This window comes from Drosophila montana, unplaced genomic scaffold (assembly GCF_035044405.1).
Source record: "Drosophila montana isolate Dmon_TW-CO22-7 unplaced genomic scaffold, ASM3504440v1 contig_1761_1, whole genome shotgun sequence".
Taxonomy (NCBI): Eukaryota; Metazoa; Arthropoda; class Insecta; order Diptera; family Drosophilidae; genus Drosophila; species Drosophila montana.
The window spans coordinates 424,349-448,575 of NW_026996690.1; the positions used below are offsets into that span (position 1 = coordinate 424,349).

Sequence of the window (24,227 nt, forward strand, 5' to 3'; positions counted from 1 at the left end):
TAGGCATAATTACGAGCAATGGCAACAATCGTTGTTTGACTGATCGATGGCCTGCCCCCCGACAGTCCCCTCCCCCCCCGGACTGCTATTAGCAATGCAGCTCACTTTTAATTGCACGCACTCACATATTATTGGCCGGCTTGGATGGGCTTTGGAGTCATGTCAATTGTCCTGGGACTGCAGTAGCCAACCGGCGCAAATGTGTCAATTAGATTTATTATCAGTTCTCGTTCTTCAAGTTTCTGGCACATCGTCTACATGCTCATATTCCCAACTGGGCTGCAGCGGTTGGACTCGGCGCAGGTGCTGCACACTGGGCTCATGTCCATTAGTGAATGCTAAATAGCGCCAATTAAATGTAAGAAATGCGTCTCCTGCCCGCTTAATTTAGCCAAGTGCACAGCCACATACCCTTCTGCCTCTTCTGCCTTGACTTAACGTCTGCCCCAGCGTCGCCCGCGCCCTCTTCCCTTTCATCCGCTTCCTCTGCTTCGCCCTTTTCCAATTCCCAATTTCCAATTCAAATGCAAAACTTTATTTATGAACCGGCAATCGTCAAGCGGCTGACATTTTTATTATCAGCGGGCAGCGCGCGCGCCCAAAACCCGAGCCAGCTGTTGGCCACTTTAGCCCTTGTTGGCCAACACAGCAGACGTTCCCCTAGCCTCGCCTCGCCTTGTCCTCCCCCTCTCCACTCCATCGATAGCCGGACTAGCCAAGCGTCGCGGACGGCCGCGTTGACAAGCTCAATTTCCAATCGCAATAAAACGCAGCACTCGAAAAAAGATAAATGTGAGAAAAATGCAGAGGCCTCGCTGCGTCCAGTTCTCAATTCCCCCCTTGCCCCATTCCCCTGCACTGGCTGAGCCCTGCCACTTCCGTCTTGATCGCCGTTTGCCTCTTACGTTCGTTCGTCTTTATGCAACACCGTCGCTAAATCGCGTGGGCTTATCCTCGGCACCAAACGAAACCAGACCAGACCCGGCCAGGAGAGGAACCTGCCGACGCGTCTGCTGCGTCTGCGTTTGGTCCGCTTCAAGTGCTGAAATTTATAGTGGTAATAAAATTTTATTTGCTCCTTTAGCTGATGGCACAATAAACTCTTCTGGCATTCGGCCTGAGCACGTGCTTCAACTTGCCAGTTTCTGTTTTTTATGCCCTCTTATTTAACTACTTACAAGTTGTTTGTCTCTGCTAACATTTTGGGCAATATTTCAAGGACATTTGCTTAGCGTTTATTGATAGTTAAGATAAATGTTGGGTCAACCCTAAAGATGTGTTAATTTTAAAGGAAATCAGCACTGAAATTTATTGTGAATATTTTTTAAAGCTAAAAATATGTTCATTATGATATGTTACGTAAATCTTTTTACGTGTAAATAGAAAGAAGAATGTCGAATAAATTGATTGTGCATGTGACTTTGAAACTAATTTTTCTGCTTGTTTGCGGAGCGCTCTTCTAATCGATTTTCATTTTTGATTTGAGAATTGTGTATTTATCTTAAAAATAGAGGTCTTTTGCTGTGTAGTAACTGATATGCCGGTAACTCTCTAGTTTCCACTATTTGCCGCTTTAACTGATTTTTCATGATTTTACCTGCCTTTTCTACCTATGTATGTTTTACTTTAGTCACAGTTTCGACTTGTCCGTTTCTTCTTCATTCTCAAGAAACTTGCCTTGCCTATTTTGTGAAGATCTTACATTCCTTATAATAATAACAAATAAATGTAATTCTTTCCTAATAAAAAAATATTGAAAGATTGTAGTAAATATACATAATATAAATATACATATAATTGCCATGCCTAGTACATGACCTTTTCTATTCAGATTAGAGATAGCCCTGCTGCCCATCTGCTCAACAGAAAGTTAAAGTTAACATACTAATCCGTAATCGTGGAGGATCTTTCCGAAGCTCTGTATTAGTTAGCCAAGCCAATTAGTTATTATTTAAATAAAATGCTAAACAGTAATTTAAGCAACTAGCGCAGCCGAGCAGAACGCATTCAGTTTGGCTTAATTGAGAGACCTCCGTGTACGTCTCACCTCCCCTCTCTCCTATACACGTTGCCCGCTCCATCTTCCTTGGGTAACTCGCACTAACTACCTTTTGTGAGTTAACCGTTACCTTGATTCATAGCAGCCCTCTCTCTGTCTCTCTCTATCTCTCTGAAGATGCCGAAAACAACAACAGCAGCAGCAAATAACAAAGGCAAACGTTGACGGGCGACGCCTTCGCATGGCCGCTATGCAAAACTATGAAGAAGAAGCAGCGACAGCGACGCCGACGGCGACACCGACGCAATCGTAAATCAAAATGGCTGCAGCTGATGGCTGAAGAATGAAATCATTCATTTTCATTCCATTCCATCATGAGACAGCGCATGCGTGTGAGTGAATCGGTTTCGGCATCGTGTTGATGCCTGTGTCTGCACGTGCTCACATGCGTGTGTGTGTGTGCTGATTAACTGCATTGCTGAGCTCTGGTTATTGTTGTTGTTTGTCGCCTTTGATGGATTGGCTGCCATATGTGTGCTGCGCTACGCTGCTGCCGTTCTTGTTGTTGTTGTTCGTTTGCTCAGGTCTCAAATCAGCTGTAGGGGGGCTACCGTTGTCGTTGACAACTTAAACAGGTAACGGGACTGCCCATATGCCATGCGCAATCACGTTTACTTGTGTGTGCGAAAGTGGGCTGGGCTTGAAACTATGGTTGCTGTCTTGGCTAATTGCATGAGCGATTGCACAGTGGTAAGCAGCTTGTGAAAACTGCTGATATCTTTTTAATGGATAAGTAAGAATTTATTAAATAAATATAAAACAAGCAAAAATCGACAGTGTTAGACTTAAGTTGGTTCAAGCTGAGCGCACTTAGGTGGCATGCATTTCCCCTCTGCACTTTATAAAACTATCCCATAAATAGCTTCTGTATAAAGTCTGCTAATCATCTGTAATTGTAGCTAAATTGAATACTTAATATACCATAATGGCAGTCGATAAATAAGCAGTAAAGGTCTCTTTCCCTAAAATTTTTGTATTAATATTGCGAAGATTTTTTTTTTTAGTTAATTTGTTTATATTGTATTAAAAATAACACACATTTTTATGACAATACAGATAGCTCAAGTGTTGTTTCTTTAAGCCTGGTAGAGAACCTCAAGCTAAATTGAGTATATTATCTTATTTGAATATGCTATGAATTCTTTCACTCAGATTGTATTGAAAAAAAAAACTTAATCAGTATTTAAAATAATTTATTGACAATGTTAATTCTTAAATTAATTTTATTAAGCAAAAGTCTGTTGGGATTCTCTTCTTCCGCTCCATTAACATTGCACTCAGCCGACTGTCAGCCGCTACATTTCATTCATTATATGAAAGAGGGCGCCACATGTCAGTCAACTAAAAGCGACATCTGTCAATAATGGTTTAAGCAGCTTCAACGTACGACCGCTAGAGGGCACAAAACAACAGGCCCATAAGTATGCAATAGAAAATTCACAGACGAAATGTATTTGTGTTGCCTGTGCAAAGGCTTCATATTTAATAAAGAATTTATTTTTATATGAAATAAATTGGAAATTAAGTTCAATTGAATTTCAATGCAAATTGTAGATCAAAAAAACAATTACAGTTTTCCTGAGTATTTTTATTCTTAGTAGAAAATCTTTTATTGCAAATCAAATTTAAACATTTGTTCGCTTGAATAAATCACATCAGACAAACATAAATCATAAAGTAAACACACTCACACATACACACTCACACCACTTGCGGAATAACAATAAGTGGCATAGTACAACAACAACAACAACAATCTCCACACAAAACACACATCAGACATTATTATCATCTCGCTTGTGCTTGACTGAGTTTCTTCGCCCCAAGCCCCAGGCCCGCGCGTCCATCGCGTCCAACCATCACGGCCAAGGCTGCCGTCTCCCCCCTTCTGCTCCCCATCCTCAAGAAGCACATGTCTGATAACCACCTACATACCGTATACTCGCTTATGGGCAGCTCTATAGGCAGAGCGAGCCACCGATTTGGCCGCATCCGTTCGTAGTTGGGTGGCTGTTTGGCCTTTGCGCCCGGCGCAGCTTCCTTCCGCCTGGCATTGTCCTTGCGCGCCGAGCGCGTCCTCCTCGGCCACCGTCAGCGGGAAATGTGTAATTGAAAGGGAAGCTTTGGCTTTGGCGGCTGCGGCGCAAGAAATTATTTCGTTAACAAAAGCGAAACAGCGGAGAATGGGCGAATGGCAGTATGAAAGGGAAGCAGAAGGAGCAACAGAAGCAGACAATACAAATACATTCGCCGGGGAATGCTGTTACACAAGCGAGGGGGCAGGGGGCAGGGGGGGGCAGAAATATGCAAGCATCGCTTGTCGCTGAAATATTTTAAAGTTTTACCGTTTTCTCTCCCGTTTTGCGTTTCGGCCATTTCGCAAAGTTGCAAAAGTTTCATTTCCGACAACAAGTTACCGTTAGTTAGTTTTTCGGCAGGGCTGTCACCACCATCACCATAAGAGGGAAAGCGAGCGGGAGGAAGAGAGAGAGAGAGAGCGGTAGCTGCATGCATATACATATGCATGGCATGTAACGTGTGTCTCTGTCTATCTGTCTGCCTGCCTGCCTGCCCGCCTGCCTCTGTGTGTTCGTGTGTGTGTGTGTGTGTGTTTGTCTGTCTCAGTCTGTCTGCATTGTTCGAGTTTTGATTTATGAGGTCAGAGACTCGTGATAATGAGCCAGGAAATTAAATCACTTTGACCGGAAGGATGTCAGGTCAAAGGGGGGATAACACAATTGATTTCATATTCATAAATTCAACGAATGTTGCCAGCTTGTCAGCCAGCCAATGAATGACATTACAGTTAGAATACCGAAAGAATCTCAATAGCTCTAAAAAAAAAAACTTAAAAAACTTACGAATACCGAATGCGAGAAAATGCTTACTGTTTATTTGTTACTGTTTTTCCTTTGACATCAATTAAAATTTTTTGACGTGATCAAAGTCAACTCTGCTAAGAAAGCGTTTTCCAACACAAAGCTCAAAAAAAGTTTTTTAACTGTTTTTTAACAGTTTTTAGTCAGTAAAAATGAGTTCGTTTTAAGATCTTTATTTTTTGTTTAATCTATGTTTTCTGATCTCTACGAAGCGAATAACTAACGGAAGAACGTATAGTTACTGAGTACTATGTAACTTATATGATATTTACAATGAAGTTAATTACAATGATGGGAAAGGAGATGTTTAGTAGGTAGGTAGGTCGTCGAGGTGAAGCCTTCGGAGCCGCCGCTTTCTGAAGGGGTCAGGCAGGACCCTGGCGGCCGCGTTTGGGTGCTGCAGCAGCTTGTTGACGTATCGGCTGCTAAACTCAACTTTATCTAAATATAAACAGAAAAAACAGTTGAGCTTAGATGTTATATTTATATATATACATATGTATATATATTCCCTCTCTTTAGCTCCTTACTCTCCCCTTTGTCTCGCCCTGGCCCAGCCTCCAACTCTATTTGTCTCTTTTGATGCCCCGCTCTTACTCAATTCTGATAACTCCGATCTTTTTTTAAGAACCCGCCAAAGCGTGGCATAAACAATTTATCAGAGGGCAGAGCCCAATGAGCGCATAGCACATGTTGTTCCAAGCTCAAAGCACATGTTTCTGACAAGTTTCGAGCGGCACTTTGAATAGAAACTTTGTGCGAAGAACAACGACTAAACCGAACTTTAAAACAACAATTCCTTCATTTGTTTATTTGCAGAGTTTCAAAATCAAAATTGAAAATACCAACTAGAGGTTAAGGCTACTTAAGGATTTAGGCAACAGCAATTACAACACCAACGGATTTTCTACCAAATTAAGAGGAGGCAAGGAGCCTGCACAGCAAACAGAGGAACAGCAGAACGCAAATCAAGTTATACCTCACACAAAAGCGCATCCCCTTACATACACACACTCACAAACGCACACCCATACACAACTAGACAACTAAGTTTAAGGCGCAACTGTACATTGTACTTAAGTGTTCAAAGGATATTTAGGTGAGTCCTTAACGGTATATCCCTTGTTAAAATATTCGACTAATGAATGCCATTGCAGTTTACTTTGTATATAGGAAAGTAGCTAAAAGCACACGGAGTCGAGTCACAGTCACTAGCAACTAAGTAACCAGGCGCTATCCACAGTAACAGTAACAGTAACAGTAACGGAAACGGAAACAGTAGGAGTAACTGCTTAAGAAACAGTTGAAGGAACGGTAACAGTCAGGAGACAAGGAGAAGAACAAAAATGACGATGAGTACAAATAACTGCGAAAGCATGACGTCATATTTCACAAACTCGTATATGGGAGCGGACATGCACCATGGCCACTATCCGGGCAACGGCGTCACCGATCTCGATGCGCAGCAGATGCATCACTATAGCCAGAATCCAAATCAGCAGGGCAACATGCCCTACCCGCGCTTCCCGCCCTATGACCGTATGCCCTACTATAATGGCCAGGGCATGGACCAGCAGCAGCAGCAGCAGCACCAGGGCTACTCGCGCCCCGACAGCCCCTCCAGCCAGGTGGGTGGCGTGATGCCGCAGGCGCAAACAAATGGCCAGCTGGTGTCCGTTGCCCAACAACAGCAGCAGTCACAGCAGCAGCAACAGGCCCAAACACAGCAACAGCAGGCGCAGCAGGCGCCGCTACAGCAGCAGCAGCATCCTCAGGTGACGCAACAGGTGACGCATCCGCAGCAGCAACAGCCCGTGGTCTATGCCAGCTGCAAGCTGCAGGCGACCGTTGGCGGCCTGGGCATGGTGCAAGAGGGAGGCTCCCCGCCGCTGGTCGACCAAATGGGCGGGCATCACATGAACGCACAGATGACGCTGCCCCATCACATGGGTCATCCGCAGGCACAGGTAAGCTATTGGGCTCCTTAGAGGTATAGAGGGTAATTCGTTCTCACCCCCAAAACACATAACATCCCAATCTCGGCGCCCGCTTATAACATACTAAACGCTTCTTCTATCTTTCCTGCCTCCGCTTTCCAGCTGGGTTACACTGACGTTGGCGTTCCCGATGTGACAGAGGTAAGAACCGGATGCGGTATAGTTCTTAATGCTTTTGCTTTTGTTAATCCCCATTTTTCGTGCTGACTTCCAACCTGAAGCCAATCAATACTTAACCAGTTTTCGGGGTGATCCATTCGCAGGTGCATCAGAACCATCACAACATGGGCATGTACGGGCAACAGCAGACGGGTGTGCCGCCCGTGGTCGCACCACCGCAAGCGATGATGCATCCGGGTGCTGGACAGGGACCGCCACAAATGCATCAAGGACATCCCGGACAACATACACCGCCATCCCAAAATCCGAGTTCGCAGTCCTCAGGGATGCCGTCTCCACTGTATCCCTGGATGCGAAGTCAGTTTGGTAAGTGTCAAGGAAAGTGATCGACAATTCCACGAAACGTATTAAGTGGAATTTTTCTTCTTCTTATAGTAGTGGGTTGCTGTAGTTAGTCATTGAATGTAGTTTAACTAGTCGTAGTAGTTGCATACAACAAGAACAACAACATTTTAAACTATTTTTGATAATTAACAACAAACAATTGAACACATTTCAAACTTTACTTAAATAAGATTTCAGGCATTTATTTTTCCCCTACCAAAGATTCTCTTTACTTTTTAAACGTCAATGACACTGGTCGAAACTGGCGTGCAACATTTAATGAGAGTTGCTGCGGCGATCTTTTTGTTAACTTTGCCTGCGCGCACTGCTTGCTGAAGTGGTTGTGGCTGCTTCGACAAGCAGTGCACGGTGTTTAACATTTCGTTAAGCTGCACTGCTTGAACGTTAAATTCAAATGGAAATATCGATAGAAAGTTAGAAAAAATATGTAAGCAAAAAACAGTTTATGTGCTTAGTAAATGGCTTAAAATCGTAAGAATAAAATTACAAGCTTTACAGAAAGTAAAAATAGACTTTATTTTAATAAAAGGCAAATTAAATTAAATGCTTGTCTAATTTAATATCGTTGCATTGCCCGACTTAATATAGATTTATTAATAATTAAATAAAAAAAGAAAAAGTCGACAGAAATTAAAGTAATGATAGTTCACAATATTTAATTTTAAATATACATGTACCATGTCTAAAATATTTAAAAATTGAATTCAATTCCGTTTGCCATAAAATAATTCCATTTGCAATATTGTATATAGAAGCAACATTTGCAGGCGATATTCTAAGACCCAAAAATTTGCTGACCTTGACACGTCCGAGTAATTTCACTTTATTGCCTTGGCCAATCGGTCGCATTAGTCGTAATCCATCTGCAATGAGCACAAATACACCGCACCGATACCTGACATTTTGCCAAATTTTGCAAATTTCCGAAAACGAAATCGATGAATGCACTGGCAAAAACGCCAGGACATCGCAAAGGGCTGCTGACAAATGTCACGCAGATGAAAGAGGTCGAAAGAGGTACAAACATGGGTCAGAGTCCGACTTCGACTCCGACTTCGTGTCGAGTCGAGGCGGCACAGAAGGCGGTCTGTTAAATAAAGCAAATTGACAATAGTTTTGAAAACGAAAGCGAAAAGGTTGCAAAATCGGAGCGTAACTAATCCAAAGACAATTTCCGTAAAAGGCTCGTCCCATGTGAATCCGGCACAGAATTGAAAATAGAATCAGGGATCGGCCCGGGCTGGCAGGCAATTGCCCGCGTTGCATAAGTGGGCGAGGCACATTTCTAGCCAGCTGGGCCTGCCAATCCAAGTATAGAAGTTCCATTTCATTTTCAAGCGGGTGAAAGTGAAGAGAGCGAGCTCAAGTGCTGCTCGGCTCCAAGCACTTCCCTTTATCCTGGCCTCGTCGTCGGTCATTACTAAATCGCCGCCGAGTTGTTGTTTGCCCACATCGGGGCTCAGGCTCAGCTTTTTTCTTTGCTGTCGCTTGTGCTCTTTTATTTTTCTGCCTTAGCCAGATTGAGATGTAAAGCAGAATTGATGAGCGCCATTAGTTACACGTTATGTGCAATGGATGCCATCAATTTATTAATCTCCAGAACACGCCGCGGCCGCTGCGCGCCATGCTCCCCCATGAATGGGTCCGACCTGGGTCCGGCGGACAGCATTGGACCTGGCCAAACACTTCGTCGTCTTAATCCCGCCGCCTGCACCTTCACATCCCCCTTGTGGCGGTGTCAGCGTGCAAAAAAAAAATATATTAAAAAAAAAGACAGCAAAAAAATTGTGCGCCTACAACAAAAAGCAAAGCCAGCCGGCCCGCTGCGGTGACATGAAGTTTTCTTCTTTTTCCTCTTCGTAGTTTTTTTTTTATTATTTAAAAAATGAAGGAGCGACACAGAAACAGAGACAACTCCAACCGCCGAGTCGAAGCTGAGAACCGACTCTTGGGCGCGCACAAGAAGCCAGAGTCAGAGCTCGACCGACGTCTCCCGCGGAGGGTGCGGCCCGTGGTCAGAGTAAGACTCGGACCTGGGGACTCGGTGTCCGAGTTGGAGTCGGAGTCGGAGCACTCTGGCTGTGGCACAACATGATCTCGAGCTTAAGTTACGATGATTAAATGCATACGAGTTTATTTTTGCTTAGGTTTCGCATTCAGTTTTTCTTATTGTGCAACCAATAAAAATAGTCGACACAGTGGGTTGAAAATTAAAAAATAGCTTAGCTCGATTTAAACGATTGACAACTTAATCGAAATTCAGCTAATGCAAAATGAGTCGAGCGTTGTTTAATATATTAGAAGTAATAACATTTTCTAGTGACCTGTTTAATGTAGACTAAGTAAATCTGTCCAGCTCGAGGTCAATGTTGGTGATAAAGACCAACAACTAGAACAGGGATAGGCAAACGTGAGCAGGTTGTCTGTGTAGATATTTCAAGAGCCTCCCAGTTCTATCCCGCCTCCAGATTTACAAGCCCTTGTGCCCAGTCCGAAGCTATAACCACTTAAGAATTATAAGCAACGAAAAATTAATTGTTGGTTCGGTTGGAACCAATTCTTTGGCAGCAAGTGCGATTACTTGTTTTAAGAATAATATCAACATATCGATAGGAAAATGTTCCCATATTAACACTTGTCAAAATAAGTCCATCAACTTTATATGTTCATCAATTGTATCGTATCTCGTACCGCGATAGATGCCTTGATCGACTCGGCTTTAGTTAACTCAAAAAAAAATGTGATCTGGGTTTCGAATTCCAGCCCGATTTATGTCTCTTATGCCTGAGCTAGGCAAGTTAGACTCAAAGTTTTCAACTTGTTTTATAATAGAAACAATCTTTCTCTAACTATTCCCAGTTGTAGCTAAGCCAACTCCACTGTGGCTGGTTTGTAACTACTTAACGCCTCGTCATATTTCACGCGGGCATTAGGCGAATAACTAAAGAGTGCCGATCGTGACTGGCGTCCTAGAAGAGCTCACAATTCAGAGCTGAGAGCTCCGATTCATGGTCGTCCCCTCGAGGCGGGGCAGTGCGACGCATTGTCGCTGCAACAAAGCGCGGTTTCAATTAAGTTGTAACTCATGAGCACAAAAAAATGAAAACAAGCAGGCAGTCGGAAAGGGCACAGTCAGCAACAGTCCATGCCCCAGACCAGAGTCCAAGTTCAAGTCCAAGTGCAGCGCTTCCCAGGCATTGCTTTTGGCCGGGTAGCTGGGTAGCTCCCTCGTGCTGGCTGCGTTAATGTTGTTTTGATGCTGCATATTGGAGAGTTGGCAAAGTTTTAAGTTGGTTTTTGATAATTTGCTCATAAGCAGCACTAACTTGCGGCCTGTGGCTGCCACTTGCCACATGCCCAGCCACATCCCTTATCCGTCGCTGCCTGCTGCCTTTGTCGCTCGCCTTTGGGTCATAAATTTAAGCGACAGTCAACAAATATTTGCAACAAGTGGCTCTTGGCTAGAACCTGAACCAAGCACCCAAACGGCAGAAGCTGCCAGTGCATCCTCTGCTCCGACTGTCTGTTTATATATTTGCGAAACGAAAGAATTTCATATTTGACCTTGTTGCGCCACGTTGCTTATCTAAATGTGTGTAAATATCCACAGACTCGGGCACTTTGGTGTTGTTTAGTTTTGGGTGCTAACAGATTGCACTGCAGCTGGTCAAGTGATTGGCTACAATATTGAGGGAGATGCCTTCATGTAATGAAAGCAAAAGAGTTTATCAATTTTGGGATTATGTAAATACAAGCCAAGCTTAACGAAATCAACGGAGAATAAAACTAAATTCAATATCGGATAATTCATTCTTAAAATATGTTTAAAAAAGGTTAAATATAAAACATAAGAAACTAATCTGAGCATTAAGTTTTGCAAAATATGTACATATAATAAAGAACGGCTAACTTCGGCACGCCGAAGATTGAATACTCTTGTAGATTCACGGCTTACAGTTTTGCAGATGTTTGAGTAGAATCGTGAAGTTTCCTGAATATATTTGAAAATCAGAAAGTTTAATTAAACATAAACCCATTCTTCGGCCAACTCTTCCTATAGTGCTACATAATATATTTCTGCGATATTAATAGGATTTGCCTCATATTTAATTACATTACATATTCCTTGACAAAATTATGATACCCCCTCCAAAGCAATATCAATACATAATATTCTTATGTATGTCGATAGCCCAAAACCATAGGATATACAGAGAAAACTCCCTTAACGGACACAAGGCGGACACCTTTATTGGGTGCACATTTACTCTCAACCTAACATAAATCCGGTGCACCCATTCGCCCTCTATTAGGCAGACCCTCCTTTCAAGTTTATCTGACCGTCGCTGTTCATCCGAGAGAGTTTTCACTGTACATTTGAAATATAAATATTTATATACCACATAAGCTCTCCATTATACATTGTGCATATCAAATTTCACTCTAGAGAAAATCTCCTTGGCCTCAAGCTCAATCGCCCATCTATTTATCGTGTATTTATTTAAGAGAACCAATTGGTATACGAAGAATTGCTGTGGCTCATCTGTATGCCGGCTCGTTTGAGGCGTTCGTGTGGCAAACAACTTTTCAATTCTTTCGAGTATGAAAAGTGCACTTCATTGTGCGCATTATGTGCGACAGCTCCCAATCCCCCATTACCAGCCCCGACACCGCGGCCTTGGAGCCCCGTCAGTGTCAGAGGGCGCAGGCACGATGAAAAGAACTTCTCGCCAAAAAGTTGCACATTGGATGTCGACTCCGCCCCGCGCGCATTGTCTGTAGTCTGTTGCAAAAGTTTTTTACGGTTCTCCATGGCTGCTACGTAAAACGTTGATCCCCGGCCATCATCTGCTGGCAGCGAGTGGCCCCCATCCGCCCGCACTTGGCGCTGGCTTTGCAAACTTTTGCCGCGCTGCTTCCCGGCGACTTTGTTGTCTGTTGGCGCTGCACTTAATGTGCCCGGGCCAAGTCGAGTCGAGTCCTGGCCGGAGCCGGAGCTGGAGCCGGAGTTTTGCTAAGTTGAGGATTTGCGCGCAAACTACTTTTCGATGGCAGCGCGAGACATTTGAGACAACAACTACTTAGGCAGGCGATTGCCCTGGCTTATGGCGCTGTCCACTGGCTGTGTGGCATGCGGCATGCGGCATGTGGCATTTGGCATTGTGTTGACGCATTTGCTGCCAATCCACGAGTAGCTGCCACCTTCCGGCGCGCAATCGAAGCGTGCGGATCAAAAGATAATTTGCCAAATGCGTGAAGATTTTTTTAAAAATATAATCCGAAACCACAGCCACGGCTGCCCGGCTGTCCCGGCTGCCCAGCTGCCACCACCGGCAGCTGACACGGGCTGTCAAAATGTAAGCGACAACGACAACTGAGATCCGAGCGAAGCAACAAACAAAAAAAAAATGACACGAGAACTTTTGGGATTTCCATGTGCGGCAAAAAGTTTAATAAAGCGCAGCGAATGCGAAAAGGAAATTTCGCTTTTATACGCCGCCCCCTGCCGCCCCCTGCCGCCACGCCCCCTATGAGTTTCTTGGTCAGCATAGAAGAGCAGTCCAAAAATAATGGCAACAGCTCGCCAAAGGTCCTCAGGGTATTGCCCCGAGGCATCCACGGCAACAACAACAACACCAACAACAGTTGCCCCCAACTGTGGGTGTTTTGTTGTAGTTGTTGTTGTTCGCTGTTCGCATTCATTCATTTCGCTCAATCGCAGCGCAGTTTTTGGATGCCGCTTCGCGTCGCTTTTATTTTTTATTTTGGGATTTGGCCAACCTTTTTGACAAATTACGAATATTATTCATGCAGCAATGAAGTGAGGTAGCTCGCTCGTGGTCTGTCCAACAACTTGTCCAGTAACAGAGCCAGCATCCGAGTCGCAGCTGTATTCCCTGTTACTTAAGGCAACTATATATGTAAATATATATACACATACTTTTTGCTTATATGGTCAAGACTTGAAGTAGACCTTAGATTATATTCTGTCAAAGTCGGACAACCGCAGGTCATTTATCCAGTTTTTACAGGTTTACAAAGAAAAAATATTTAAAATTGTTTAATTATGAACTATTATTTGCTAACAAATTGCCCAATATAAATTTTTAAAAATTGCAATTTAGAAAATATAATTAAATTTTTAAATCACCAAAAAAATGGTTCAGCTAATTAAAACTGTCAGTGAAAACATATACACCAAAAAAACTTTTTTGTTTCTCAAATTCACATAAATAATAATTTGAGGAATATCAGATTTGTTAGAAACCCGTTCTTATTAGTTTATATTAACATACGACTCAAATTAATAACTTTTTTTTGCTAATATGCACATTAAATAGTTTTCAAATATTTAGTTTATATTTTTTAATACAATATCAAATTACTTGTCTCGAAATTAGAGTATTATTTACATTTTATAGAAAATCCCAGCACTGCCCAGATGCATCTCAGTACAGCTTTGAGATAGTTTTGCCCATCTTCAGCTGCTAATTCGATCTGAACTTCATCCGCGTCGTCATCGTCGTCGTCAATGTCAGGGCACATGTTTCATGGTTCCATTGGTTTCAATGGCCGCCAGTCGCGCCTGCCATGATGGAACAGGCGCTCAGCTCGCAGCTCGCAGCTCGCTTGACCGACAGCCGCAGAGGGTGGCCGAGTGAGAGAGAGAAGGCAGAAAAAGAGAGGTCGCTTGTTTGAATTTTTGGTCTGCCTAGGGATATATGATGTGCTCGTCGCTCGCTTGCCTGGCTGCCTGGCTGCCTTGCCGCCTTGCCGCCCCCGGCTCTCCTGAGCTGGTGTTCGTTCCCGTCTCGCATAGCATGCTTTAGTCAGCTGTCAAATATTTTGACATGGGTAGCCATGGCCAGCCATGCAGCCAGCGAGTGAGTGAATCCGAATTCGAATACATTCAAAATGGGGAACATAGAAAAAGACTGAGAACCAAACAAGTATGAATAGCTAAAATGGGACTGGCTCACTTGGAAATACCCTGTAAAACATCAGCAGCTGAAACTAACCAACTGAATATACATATATCAAATTTCAACTTAAGCAAACAACTCTTTAAATCTAGAGAAGACATATACATAATATGGAAATGGCAACCGGTCAAAGGTCGCAGTTAATCAATATATATCCCCCCGTGTGTATAGGGTATTTTCTCAGAGTGAGCTAAGCAGGCTAGTTGACCTGTTTTGCCTTTCTTTAAGCGTTGACTAAATTCAAAAGCAACAGTACCCGCCTCCAACCCTCTCCCCTGCTCCTTTGCACATGTGCTTGCGACTCTAATGAATGCATTCATAAGGCAGACTCCTAACCATATCCCAAGGTTTCTTCCTTTTGCGGTCCTTTATGCACCCATTGTGTGTGAGTGTGTGTGTTGTTTTTGTATTTCTGTCAACTTTTGTCGATTTTTTAACCCTCTTAAGTGCTTAACAAGTCCCAAATTAAAAAGTCGCAGCGTCTCCCGAGATTATGGCCAGCGAAAAGGGCAAATGAAATTAAAAATGTTTATAAATGCGCTGCTGGTCAATGGCAATTTTTAATTGTTGACGTTTACCTCTGCCAAAGGCGCTGTGCTTCTTCTGTCCCTTCATCTTTTTTTTTTGAGTTTAATTAAAATAAAGAAACTGTAGCGTGGAAATAAATTAAAAAAAGAGAAAAAACCTGTCTGTCCAGTCGTCAAATAGCGCATTCGGCAAACCTCGAACTTCCACTCGGATATTGCCAAGGGTTTTCCCAGGAGCCAATGGCGAGTGCCGAGTGGCGAATGGCTCGCAGAAAGTTTTCCCGCAGCAGAAGCAGCAGCTGGAAAATGTCAGAAATGCAGAAATGTAATGAAAAAGTTTTCAGCATGGGCTTCTATGCAGATATCCACGGGGTCCACGGCAAGGTTGCGCTAATTGGCAACTATGTCAGTGACGGTTGCTCCCACCGCCAGGGGGCGCTGTTTATTTAGCACAAGCTCATCGCCTGACTCGGCAACTTTGGCCGTGCTGGTGACATCACAAGCTGCTCCTCGAATGCCACACACGAACATTCTTGACTCTCCGCAAAAATTTATCAACTCGCGGGCATAAACAATAATAATTTGCCAGCATTTGTTGTAGCGGCTCGCGCGTTTCTCTGTAATTTCCGCAATTAAAAAAACATTTACTCGCATTTGATGTGTGCTTTTTACTTTTTTTTTTGTATATCTCGGTGTTTGTGTTTTTGTTCGAACTTGCTTTTTACTTTTTGCCAAGTGCATTCGCATTTTTTATCAACTGCCGCCGCATGACATGCAAGTTTGTCAAGCAAACAACAAACGACCACCGACGACGACAACTTTGAAGGCGTTCAGTCAAAGGTTACAACTTATGCATATTATTATTTTATTTATTTTTTCTTAATGCTTGTAGATATGCAAGCAGCATATGCAGTAAATTAGCTCTTTAGTGGTTCATTGCAATGGGCGTTTGATGACTAGAGCGGGGCATCCATCAGGGAATGAGGGCATGTAGGATCGGAGTGAATATTCTTTGGGCCCAAGTATGAAGTTAACTGGCAAAAGTTGAAAGAAGTTTGGCATATATTTTACTCTTAAGAGCTAATGAATAAATGCTGAGATCTGGCTTTTCTTCAAACTAAGTTTGTTGGATGACAACTTTTAAATTTTGCTTCATTTAAACGTACATCAAAACTTAATTTAGATGGCTTTTTTTTTTTTTAATTATCTATCTGACTCAATTGGTAGTAAAAATTCATTTAGGGCAAAAACATGCTCATTGAATTCATTTATCCAACAAATTCGCACTGTTTTAGCTTATTTACTATTTTTTTAGATTTCAATGCAAACAAAAGCTTTCGATTAAACAATTTACACCCCTTTCTACACAAAGTGGATTCTAACTTTTATATTTTTTTTGTGAGCTTTTTTTTTTGCTTTTAGATAATAATAATTTGTTTGCGACTTCAACGAATTTCATAAAATGTTGTAGTAATTATTTTAATGATTTCCTTTAAACGCTGCGCCGCGCAATCGCTCACACACACACGCACACACAATAATAGTAATGTAATTGTGTGCACATGAGGGATTGGAGAGAGAGAGTGGGAGAGGGAGAGGGAGAAAAAAATGGAATGAAATCCATTATGGAGCAAGAAGTAAAATGGTTAAAATGGTGGCCTAATCGCAATTTAATTACAATACGCTTTCATATCAAAAAGCATTAATGCCAGCCAAGCGGCCAGCCAGCCGACCAACTGGCTGACCGGTAGTTCGACTGGCCAGCGACCAGCGGTTGGGCGTGCGGGGCGTGGCACGTGAGTTGCGCCACATTCGGCGCCTTGGCCGCAGTCGGAGCTGGAGCTGGAGCCGGAGCCGGAGCCGAGTGCGTATCGCTACTCCTTTTCATAATAATTGTTTCACCTTTATTATATTTCTCGTAGTTGATACGCAGACCGCCCCTCGTGCCCCTTTAGTGCCCGTTCCCCCATCAAGTGCTGCTTCAAAGCGCCATTAATGCGTTTATAATAATTTTTCAGTACTCAATTTTCGGCTCAGTGTAAAGTGGGCGCCGCACACTATCGAACAAAAACAAGACGAAAATGAAATGAAAAAAAAAATATATATAAAATGTTGCTTTCTTGGCTTTTGAGTGATGGCCGCATGAAATGTGCAAAGGCATCATTAAAAACTAATTTCAGGCAGCCAAAAGGTGAGCGCGCCCGCTCTTAAATTGCCAGCGACCAAACGATATGCCCCAACTACCCCCGATCCCCGCACCCCGAGCCCCGCTCACCTCTCACCTCCCTTCCTCTCGTGCTCTAAGCGTTCCCAGTCGTCATCGAGCTGTGAGCCATGAAGGTGTTTTTATCAATTAAAATAATCATTTATTTGAGTTGCATGAGCTGGGGGTACGCTGGGTCCTTGGAAACGGGTCTGGGTCTGGGGCTGGGTCTGCCGTGGGGTCTGGTATGGGTTATGGGCCGTGTGCTGCTAATTAGCTCAGGTTTTTGCATTGCTTCCGTTGGGAGAATTAGTCTTGCGAATGAGAACCTAACATCAAGAGAACTCCACAGCTCTTATTCAATTAATATATATTATTTCTAGCTTATTGTGATGGGAATATATGGATAATCTATATGGACTTTGATATCTTTGTGAATCATATAGCTATCCTAAAAATGTTCACACGAATTTTCACTTAAAGAAACCAGAGATAACTTTTTTGCCTTGTCCTCGAGCTGCATAAAATTAGATGCTTCTGAAACAAAGGATACAAAAGTTGTACCTCTTGGAAGCGGGAGGAACATCTAAGTCGGCTTCTCTTCGTGACCACAATCTTTTAAACTCTTTAAATGCTCGTCTAATACGTAGCTCAACTCATGCTCTAAGTATTTACTTCATGCGGCTGCCGATACTGCGGCTTACGAGCAGGCAGAGTCTGGCTGAGAGAAGGGTAAAAAACACGCACGCTTTTTACCACAAATCTCTCAAGTTTTTTATGTTTTTTCCTTTTTGTTTTTTTTTTTGCCGCTGCGGCGACTCGTCTAACTGATGATGATTAAATGCGAACGCCTTGGGTTATAGACATGGCATCAGTCGTGTCATTTAAAAGAAGGTAGCTGCATGGACCCCCCCCCCCCCCACCCCCTTCGCAGCAGCTGGGGCTGCCCGCGGCCGCCATGGATCTACCCCCCTCGTGCTATGAATCGGATTCGCGCGCATTAATGGCCGCCGCACAAAAAGAGCTTATGATGTAATGACCTCCAGCAAAAGAGATCTAAAACAAAAAAAAAAGAAAAAAAGAAGCATTGAACGAGCGAGCATTGAGCAAGACAAATGCTGAAGAGGTTATTAAAAAATAGTTAAGCATGTTGAAACGAGTCCGGCCGAGACGCCCCCGTTTGTGTGTGTGCAATGTGCTGCGAGCGAGCAGCTCGGGTGTTCTTCAGGTGATTTTCAACTTCCCAGCCATTTTCATTTCCATTGCCATTTCCGCTGACCCTCTCGAGGGTGTAGCTGGCGACATTTCCAAGCGCCAGCTCAGACAGCGGACCCACCCAAAGCTCTCACGCTAGCTGACCATTTGCGGGCGGAGCGCGGGCTCAAAGGAGGGCAATTGACAATCATATTAGCTGGTATTATATTTGACATATTTTGTGGCGGCATTTTCATGCTTTGCTTTCGTTTTCGGTTTTTTGTGCTTTGTTTTTTGTTTTTCTGCTGGTTTTTTGTCATTACCAAAATTATAATTATAGTAAGTGTCATTAGGCGCTGAACTCATTTTTGGGGCGCAGTAATTATTCCAAATTATTTTACAGTTACTCGACCAAGCGGCTCCACTCCACTCAGTGGCAGCGGCTGCGGCGGCGGCGGCGGCGACGGCTACCGTCGAGTGCTTTGCACTGACTCCGCCTCATGATACCCACAGACCTGTTGGTAATTAGTTAAACTCCCCCCAGGTATAGGCCTGCCCCTGGCCCTCTTTCCAGCCCCATAACTGAAACTGCGCCGTCCGTGTGTCCGTTTGAAATCTCTCCAGCTTTAATCCAAAAGAGATGCCGCAGCGCAGCCCATACCCCTTCGCTGTCCCCTATCGGTGCCTCATGCGGCCCGGCCTGGGTCTGTTGGGTTTTTGACAAGTACAAATATCTGAATTCGGTAAGGTCTTCTTTTAATCAGCCTCGGTCTACGCTGCGTGCGTCTCGCATCATGTGGTATTCAGGCACTGCGCAGGGCCTGAGATTGCGTTTGGGTCTAGAACAAAGCCCGCAGATACGGCCGCAGCTACAGATAAATTTACAGACACAGATGCAGATACAAATGTTGATATGTGGCTGCGTTTCAGATCACTTTTGAAGTTGTTGTTGTTGGTGTTTGCATTCTAGTAGTTGTTGTTGTTGTTGGCATTTGTATTATTGTGCACTATGCGTTGATTTTAATTGTGAACTTTTCTCTTTTCCTTTTCTATTTCTTTTGATCATCTTGGAACCAACAGAGCGCAAACGTGGCCGCCAGACCTATACACGCTACCAGACGCTGGAGCTGGAGAAGGAATTCCATTTCAATCGCTACTTGACGCGCCGGCGACGCATCGAAATCGCGCACGCGCTCTGCCTGACCGAGCGTCAGATCAAGATCTGGTTCCAGAATCGACGCATGAAGTGGAAGAAGGAGAACAAGACGAAGGGCGAGCCCGGCTCCGGCGGCGAGGGCGATGAGATAACACCACCCAACAGTCCCCAGTAGGAGGAGCAGTGGCCAGAGCGGGAGAGTTATGATTATGGTTATGGGGGGAGTAGTCCAAGTCCAAGTCCAAGTCCAAGGCCAAGTAGCGAAGCCAGCGCAAAACTAAATGAAATTTCAAGCTAAATACAATTTACAATTTATGAAAAATTTGTTTTGAACTATCCAAGAGGACTAACTATCTACTGCGTTGCAAAAGTACATAAAAAGAAAGTACACTACACAACACTACACTACACTATACTACAACTTAGTTAATTGTTATTATTTTCTTATTATTATTTAATTTTTACAAAATGCAAATGGAGAAAGCGTAATAAGTTAAATAAAAATACAATTAAAGCGTAAAACTCAACAAAACCAACTCATGTGACCTCAGAATTAAATAAGCTATATATATAGTATATATATATACAAAAATATATAAATATATTAAACTAATGCATAACAACTATAATAGTAATAATAACAATAACATAATAATAACTAAAAACTATATATGAAACATATATACGAGTAAATACTATATACACAATAACATTAGTTCTACGCGTCCTAACTGTAAAGCATACTTTATAAATAATACATATATACGATTAATTTATATAGTGTAATACTGTATACACCACATAAACCTATACATACTAAAAACAACTAAACTAAATTGAATGTTTGTAGGAATTTTAGCGCAAAATAAACTCACAAGAGCAACAACAACAAACCCAATCGCTAAACTGCAATGCAATATGCCGAATAGTGTGTTTTTTGTTGATAGAGCCGAAAGATACGACCACTATATAGAATGCAAACAGAGAACAGCGAACAGAGAACAGAGAACAAAGAGAACATGCAAGCAGTTAAGAGCAGACTAGAAACCTAAACCTAAACTAACAATAAGTGCTAAATGTCGCAGGACTAGACAAAGAGATACCAAAATACCGTGGAGCATGTTGCTAAATCTAAACAAATAATACAAATATAGGATAAACCAAAAGTAAATCGAACAACATTGGCAAAGTTAAAGAAAAAATAACTAAAGCTCGAGAAATGTTTCGGCTAGCCGAATTTACACGGTCTTTCCTGGCTAAAAGATATTTTGATATACATTTGTTATGTTGAAAGATTGTGAAAATAACTTCTCGCTGTTTTGTTCAAATACGTGTATAATTTCGTGTGCAATTTTTATTTGTTTATATAGACATTATTTTTTCAATTGAAATTTTGTAATTTTAAAAAGGAAATTTTAAATTACGAAAATTGCAAGCACTTGAATTAGGTCGTAAAGGATATAAAGTATACCGACAAACCAATTGGCAACATTATACGAAAGATAGAAACAAAACAAAAAAATTATATATTGTTAAAGAAATGTACACGTTGTTTTCAAAATACTTAAGTGTAAACAAAACAATTGAAATAATCCATGTAAAGTAGAAAAATATAAAAAAAAAAAAAATAAAAGAAAAAATAAATTCACATATGCATATATTCAAAATGCATTTCTGAATGCAGGCGGCGCTGGGGCCGCCTACTATTATACCTATAACAACTATATTGAATGTATGTACGTAACTCAACTCAATTTCTCAATTTTCTCAAACACAAACACACACGAGCATGCTGAAAGACGAGAAATGTAGAAATCCATATACCAAAGTTATAAAGAAAATGTAAAACTAAATGATAAAAAAAAAAAATACAAATACTATGTTTATATGTAGATATATATATGTATTTAAACCAACGTAATATTATGCGTGTAACTTGTAGACGACGTTTCGTTTTGTAAATTCCCCCCTCCCCCCTGAATTCAACTGTAGCAAGGCAATAGCAAAAGATACGTAAGATCCCAAATACTACTACGAAATACTACCCAATAGAGACAACATTTGTGATTCCATTAGAAAGCGAAGAGGGAAATGTAGGGCAGACCAACAGCCAAGTGTGGTATTCATAAAGATTGCACCATAGATTGGCGACCGAAAATATAACTCAATCCAGATACGTAACTTTCGGCCTCATTCTGTAAGAAACTAAACAATTAAGTTTCACGAAATAAAATAAAAACACAACAAAAACAAATGAAACAAAATTTATTGTAGAAATTCACAAGAAACAAAATTCATATACGTATACATATACATATATATTCAAATAAAAAAAATATATATGTATGTACTTAGAAGAGAAAAACGCACTCACGTACATTTCACGGCGAAAATTGAATGCATATTGAAATGAATTGTGGAAAAATGCTAAATAATTTGTTGTAAATAAACCCTAAAATTAGTGTAAACAAGATGAGAAAGATGAGAGAAGAGCTGCAAAATGCAAATGCTAAAAACAGAAAATTAAAAAAAAAAAAACAAACAGAAACAGAAACCAGCAGAAAATGCATAAAATTATAATTAAATTACAAATGAGATTTTGTTTTTATTTGTAATATTTATAATAAAATATAGTATTTAAAAATTTAAGCAACGCTTGTATTTGTTTAATATGTTGGGGAGCCTATACGATTATTTTTTGCTTTATCTTTATATTTATATACATCTATATTTTATAGATGGAACAGACTCTGATGTTTATCGCTTTTCGTATAAGGTGCGTATTTAAATAAAAATGACTAAAGTTAACTTGAATTAATATTGCAGATTTGCATTCCAACTGACTGCTCAGAATGTGACCACTCTATTTTATTTAATCTGGTGCGTATTTATATAGATACTTGATAAAACCAATTACTTAATTTGAATCTATTTTGCAGCTGTCTATTCCAACACCTTTTTTAGAGGCCGTTTGTGCTGAAGAGAATTCCGTGTCAGAGGTAAGCAAAAGTTGTTGCTTGTCGGATTCATGTGAATAACATGCTTGTCTTTTTTGGCCGCTTTGCAGAGACCACAAAACGCGCCATTTGGAAAACGATCTTATTAATCTGACATCATAATAAGCCATTAATCAAGTGGCATTAACAAAACACTGACCAATGGCCACCTGAAACTGAGGCCAGACCCAGACACGACTCTCGGATCAACATTCGCCAGCAGCGATTGCGAATGCCACTGCGACTGCGACTGCGACTGCGTCTGGAGCACATGAGACCATTGCCAACATGCTTGGAGTTGGAGCTGAAGCTGGAGCTGGAGCTGGAGGCGGAGGCGTACTCGATCTCTGGCAGCAGCTTAAACAAATTGAATTCGCATTGTTCACATAATCGCTGGCCATTTGTAAACGGTGTACAGAATGTGCTCACGTTTATGTCACAAAATCAAATTAATAATTTGTGCGGCATTTTTCTCTGAATTGAGACGGCAAACAAAATATTCTCAACAAAGCTGAACGTCTGGCACTTGCAGCAGGCGCGAGAAAAGGCCTCGAGCACATAAATCGTTTTTCCGCAAATGCTTGGAAATGTCAACATTTGATTGCACCACTCGCCCCACTTGCCCCACTTGCCCCACTCCCTCTGCCCGAACACCAGCCTGCTGGCTGGTTGCGCCTCAATGGCTGCTTGAAGTTAATTTCACATGTATCCCAACATGATGGCGCTGCACGTATTCCGAACTATTTAGAGATCCACTCGAAATAGTTCTTGAACAGCTGCCAATTTCTATCCGACCTCCACCAGTTCGGCAGCCAACGCGGATGCGTTCCCTACATTCATTCCCTTTTCATTGGGCGGGTGCAAGATTTTCTGCAAGAGCGCATCAAATTTGAGTTCTTATTTGTTTTTCGGTCTGTTGAAATTAATTAAAAACGTTCTTGTTTGCCCAAATTAAGCACCTCAAATAGAATTTTAATTGAATTCGTTACCTAGGCCAAGCAAATTTCATCTTTTGGGTGTGATGTTCAGTTTTTATGCTATATTACTCAGATATATATAAGCATCTAAAAGATAATATTTATCTAATTTCACTAATTGACTGCAAATCGTCCAAAATATTAACATGATGTGACCTCATCTCAAGCAAAATAAGCTATTAAATCATTAGAAGCAACTATTTTACACTAAACGAAATAATAATTTAAGAGTTTCGACTAACATAAGTTTTGTATAAATTTTTACGTTACACGAGAATATATTTCCAACTAGCTTCAACGGCCTATTATAAATATATCTTATGTACAAAAATTGTACAAATTGACTTATTAGGTATCTTATAACTCAATTCAACATTTTTTTGTTTTCTATGTCGCTTGAAGAGTTTTATTTTTTATATTCCAACCCAGACTCATCAGAAAACCTATGTCGTACTTTAACAATATCTCTGAAAAGTTATGTGAAAAAACAAAATAAAAATGCATGTTAATTTAGATTTATATATTGAAGCTACAAAGGCTATCCAACTCTATATATATACATTAAAAGAATGTATAGTATAGTATAGTTGATGTTAAGCAACTATCCAGCACAATATTATTGCAATATTATCAAAAATAAGAAATCTATTCCATACTTTTATAATGTAGAATTATTATTTTGATTTATTTATTTACATTTATTAATATTCTTAACTCCGAAATTTTTGCAA

At 41.5% G+C, this 24,227-nt stretch overlaps 1 protein-coding gene and 1 long non-coding RNA gene across 5 annotated transcripts in view; both read left to right on the forward strand.

Annotated features, from left to right (window-relative positions):
- The window catches only part of Antp (Antennapedia), a 129,030-nt gene extending 108,985 nt beyond the window's left edge, over positions 1-20,045 (forward strand). For 3 of the 4 annotated variants that reach the window (XM_064700410.1, XM_064700412.1, XM_064700411.1), the window contains 5 exons: positions 5,758-6,037; positions 6,096-6,905; positions 7,038-7,076; positions 7,199-7,421; positions 19,448-20,045. In XM_064700410.1, the coding sequence (XP_064556480.1) occupies positions 6,285-6,905; positions 7,038-7,076; positions 7,199-7,421; positions 19,448-19,698 (1,134 nt within the window). In that variant the 5' untranslated portion in view covers positions 5,758-6,037; positions 6,096-6,284 and the 3' untranslated portion in view covers positions 19,699-20,045. The remainder of the gene's footprint in view (positions 1-5,757; positions 6,038-6,095; positions 6,906-7,037; positions 7,077-7,198; positions 7,422-19,447) is intronic. The other variant, XM_064700413.1, reaches the window with a different exon arrangement.
- Positions 20,046-22,253: 2,208 nt separating this feature from the next.
- Positions 22,254-23,729, forward strand: LOC135440984 (uncharacterized). Its single transcript, XR_010438375.1, has 4 exons — positions 22,254-22,299; positions 22,350-22,403; positions 22,463-22,522; positions 22,591-23,729. It is a non-coding gene; the product is annotated as an uncharacterized LOC135440984 (long non-coding RNA).
- The last annotated feature ends 498 nt before the right edge of the window (positions 23,730-24,227 follow it).